The sequence below is a fragment of the Triticum urartu genome, chromosome 6A (assembly GCF_056163025.1).
Source record: "Triticum urartu cultivar PI428250 chromosome 6A, HENAU_Tu73, whole genome shotgun sequence".
Taxonomy (NCBI): Eukaryota; Viridiplantae; Streptophyta; class Magnoliopsida; order Poales; family Poaceae; genus Triticum; species Triticum urartu.
In genome coordinates, this window is record NC_141878.1 from 479,970,426 (window position 1) to 479,974,818 (window position 4,393).

A 4,393-nucleotide genomic window follows, 5' to 3' on the forward strand; every position below is an offset into this window, starting at 1 on the left:
ATCAGGCTCGTTTTCATGTAATTCTCCCTTCAAGCCTTGGTTTTAAGTTTAATTTTTTAGCAAACCCGGTCAGGCATTGGTTTGCCGCCTGTGGATCTGTAACATGCTACCTTAAGGCACAAGTTCGACCGGGCATTTCCTATATGGCATTTAAGGCACATGTTATATTATAGTTCGCAAACAGACGCACACCCTCCCCGCCAGTCCAGCCCATCTACATTTTTTCTTCTACTTTTAAACACCAAGAAAGCACGCGCGAGTGCTACGACTCGAACACACCTCTGTCTCAAGTGCTAGCTACAGTAGCCAACCAGGCAACACACCCGAATGTGTTTAGTTACTTCTTTTCATTTCTTTCTTTTTCTTTCTTTTAAATGCATGAACCTTTTCTTATCAAAATTGATGAACTTTTCAAATCGATGTTGTTTTTCAAATGTGATGATTTTTTTTCAAATTTGTGATTTTTTTATAAACCATGAACATTTTTTAATTTGATAAATTTTTATTGAAGTTTCATGATTTTTTTTCAAAAATGATAAACTTTTTTCCAATCAATGATTTTTTTTCAAAAGCGATGACATTTTTATAAAATCAATGAACTTTTTTCAAATATGTGTACCTTTTTCAAACTTTAAGTTTTATATACTTTTTTTGAATTTTTTAGCTTCATTTTTTTACAAAGGCAAAGCAGTCAACGGTTGAGCTGACGAGCGACCAGCCTTTGTTGGTCCAGGCCGAGGAAGCTTTCGCGTGAGCGCCGCAATATAGAGACCTCCCGTTCGACCGGGCCGTTTCGCTACGGGACTTGATGGGCTCTACTTGCGCCTCGTTTTTGTCTCAAAAGAAAAAAAAACTTGCGCCTCGTAGGCGGAATGGACGGTTCGTCGACTTGTGACGGCGGCGGGTTTTACTGGAGCGGAGGCGCATTTCCTTTTCGTCTCTTCGCTCGTGGGAAGGCGCAGCAGGTCAGAGGAGGAAGCCGTGAGCGTGACAAGTTGGCGAGAGAGGAGATGGGGAAGGGCGGCGAGCTGTGGGACGACTCGGCGCTGGTGGACGCCTTCGACCACGCCGTCGCCACCTACAAGGTATGCGCCCTCGCCCCCCTTTGATCCTCTGGCCCTTTCCGGATTTGGTACCCCGTCGCCGCCGCTAGGGTTTAGGGTTTAGGGAGCTTATTCGCGGTCCGGGCTGGAGCATCTGGAGTAGGTCCGCGCGTTGGTTTGGTGGCTGGGGTTGGGGTCGGATGGATTGCTCTGTCGAATTTCTTCGCCGCTGTGCAGTAGTATGAGTACAGCATAACTGTACATGATAGATTTACTAGTTTTCAGTGCGTTTCTCTCTGGTTAGATGAATAGCTCGATTAAGTTTCCCCCTTTACTTGTTATGTGGAAGAACGCAGGGGTTCTCCCACATTTATGCGAATAGTTGGACTGCTCGTTTGCATTGTGCTAATTCATTGTGGTGGCTTGTAGGCAATGCATGGCAAGAACAACCAAGGTGCTCCATCCGAGAAACAAGAGTCAGAAGATGTAGCTGCCGCTGCCGATTCCGCTGCCGCGTACGCTGCCGCTGCTGTTGCAGAAGAACCTGTCTCTACTGAAGTGGCAGATGAGTAAGTAGACTGATGCTTGTGGCTTCAGATAATATCTTGTCCTGTTTTACTGGTATGACAGTGGTTATCCTATGCAAAGATAGCAATTCTATAAGTTACTCAGCTTGTTTATGGAAACTAGAAAGGACGGTGCTATGTTCCTCTGTCTAACTGTCTTTCTCTGAATGTTTCGTTTAGAACTTGACTTTTATTAGTGGGAAGAGTTTAAGTGTGGGATTCATGTTATGGAACCGTCAACCAGTTCTACATGTGTGGTTAGAATTAACGATTTAAGCTAGTACTAATGCTGGTTGAACCTGTCGCTGGAGTTTTACTGGTACTATTTCTGGCTACATATCTAGTGATTCCTTGCTAAATTCTCCAGTCTGTTGTTCAACCTGTGAAATGCTCACTGTGAATCTATTTCAGCTAAGTGAGAACTTCAAACTTCAAATTTTCCTTTTGCTTTAAAATGTATCAAGTGGTGTAATGGCCTAATGCTTACCTGCTTATTTTACCTGAACTTGTTTTATCCTTTCCATTCACATTTGTCAATAATTTACACAATTTTAAATTCTTGTTTTATTGTCCTAGAATTGATGAAGTATTGCTTTGTTTGTAAAGGCAAACAGAGAAAAATGACAGCTGCACTAACTTACCCATTGGTCCAGTGGAGACACCACAGCAGCCCTGTGAAGAAAGAAAGACCGATAAGCAAGCTCCTCTTCGAGAAACAAATCTGGGCAAAGAGACAAATATCTCTGAATCTAAGACATGCTTCTCAGATGTCACCAATACTGAGGGAAAGGATAGCTCAAACCAGCAGACAGAGGACTATAATGAATTACTCAGGAAGTACTATGAACTTGAGGTGCAAAGCCAGAAAGTTCTTGAGCAATTACATCAGACAAATTATTGGAATTATCAAACCCCTGAACAATCTTCAGCATACCAACAGCAGCAAGTTCCTGCTTACATTGTCACAGCACCAGACCCAAACTCTTCAACCACTCAAACCTCATGCTGCTCCTTGAATGCTCCCATGGTTTCAATCTCCTGCTGTTCAACTGGGCAACAAAGTGGCGATTCCTCTGGTATGCTACCTAATGGAGGCTGCAGCGTATCGTTCACTTGTAAGTGCCTAGTTTGGTTAACCCTATATTCTTGTTTTCTTCGCCTATTACAGAGCTTTTAACCCTGTTCCTATCGCTATGGACTACATGATTTGCAGGTGATCATTGCCCTGGAGCAAGCACCACATATCCTACTGGTGCAGCCTTCACGCAGCTACCAACTAAGGTATCTAGTGACGATGATCAAGTTGCTAAGGCTGCTATGATGACTGCTGAAGGTGCCATGAATTTCATGAGAAATACAATATCTGGAAGTGCTGCCTCCTTTCCAAGTAAGCATTTTCCCTCGTATGAATGGTTGGTAGTTCTACTGTGCTTGTTCTGTGGATATCTTAAAGTTCTATCTTAAAAGAATGCAATAGCTAGTTTCTCCTCTAGCACTCCCAATTTCCACTTTTCAACTGTATATCTGATTGGTAGGACATTTTGTGCATGTTTCTTCAATGTAAAGGCTGACATTTAATTTCGTGAATGTTCATCAACTTGAGATCATAACATGCTAATACGTTTCATAGCACATATATATTTAATTTATCTCACCAGACACCTCTTCTCTTGATTAGACATAGGAAATGAAGGTGGAATTGGAAAGGAGAATAACACAACTTTGGGCATGAACCTGAATTTAGACACCACAGGAGCAGACAGTGATCTTGCTGTCGTACTGAATGCATGGTATACAGCAGGGTTTTACACTGGCAGGTAACCCTTGACCTCTCAATCCATAGTCCTCAGATTGCAAAGCAGCAATTTACTTTGTGGTTGTCTACATTTACTTTGTGATTCTCTTTTACTTCCTCCGTTCCTAAATATAAGCCCCTTTAGAGATTTCAATACGGACTACATACGGAGCAAAATGAGTGAATCTACACTCTAAAATATGTCTATATGCATCCGTATGTAGTCCACATTGAAATCTCTAAAAAGGCTTATATTTAGAAACGGAGGAAGTAGCACTTAGTTATTCTCCTTCCATAATGCATTGAAACATGTGGCTCGCTCTGTTGGCTTAGCACATATTGTATTGGGTTCCAACTAACAAGAGCTGAATTAAGTGAAGAACTTTCATGCTTGTACTTCACAGTTTTTCTTGCACCTGCAACTCAACCAATTGTCTTTAGTTCTTGTACACTTGAGTTGTCATCTCCGCAGTGGCTCATGCCATTTTGCCCCATGTTTTCTCATTAATCTCAAGTCTTTTTTTCTACAGGTACCTCATGCAGCAATCGATGAAAAATCCCCGAGAAAATTGAGTGCCAAAAGCCATATAGAGGCTCACCAAGGATCCCTTTCACTTCGGGAAGAACTGAAATATGCACTCAAATTATGATGGAACTGAACATGCTGATGGAGTTCTGCAACCACTGTTTTATGCCAGCCAGCACTTTTTCAAGCAAGTATTAGGGTATGCTTACATATGAATTATGAATTTGCTGTGACTTGCAGTAAATGCTTGTCTGGATAGTTAAGGATTGGCTCAACCCCTTCAGATTGGCAGGAATTGTTGCCTGTCTATTCAACTAAGTTCCAAGTGGGTAAAGATGACGTATTCATGACCGTGTCGCCCAAATTTGTGAAATTCAGTACTACCCAGTATGAATATATATTAGCTGAATCCACTTCTCCAATGTAATGAAAATCGTAATGTGTAAACTACTTTCTTCAGGTA

The 4,393-nt window shown here is 41.8% G+C and overlaps 1 protein-coding gene across 1 annotated transcript; it reads left to right on the forward strand.

The window, feature by feature from the left end:
• Nucleotides 1-881: 881 nt before the first annotated feature.
• On the forward strand, nucleotides 882-4,393 carry LOC125514202 (uncharacterized). The gene is made up of 6 exons (XM_048679488.2): nucleotides 882-1,085; nucleotides 1,473-1,612; nucleotides 2,216-2,724; nucleotides 2,823-2,996; nucleotides 3,288-3,426; nucleotides 3,935-4,393. The coding sequence occupies exons 1-6, from the start codon at nucleotides 1,011-1,013 to the stop codon at nucleotides 3,975-3,977; spliced, it is 1,080 nt and encodes a 359-aa protein (XP_048535445.2). The 5' UTR covers nucleotides 882-1,010; the 3' UTR covers nucleotides 3,978-4,393.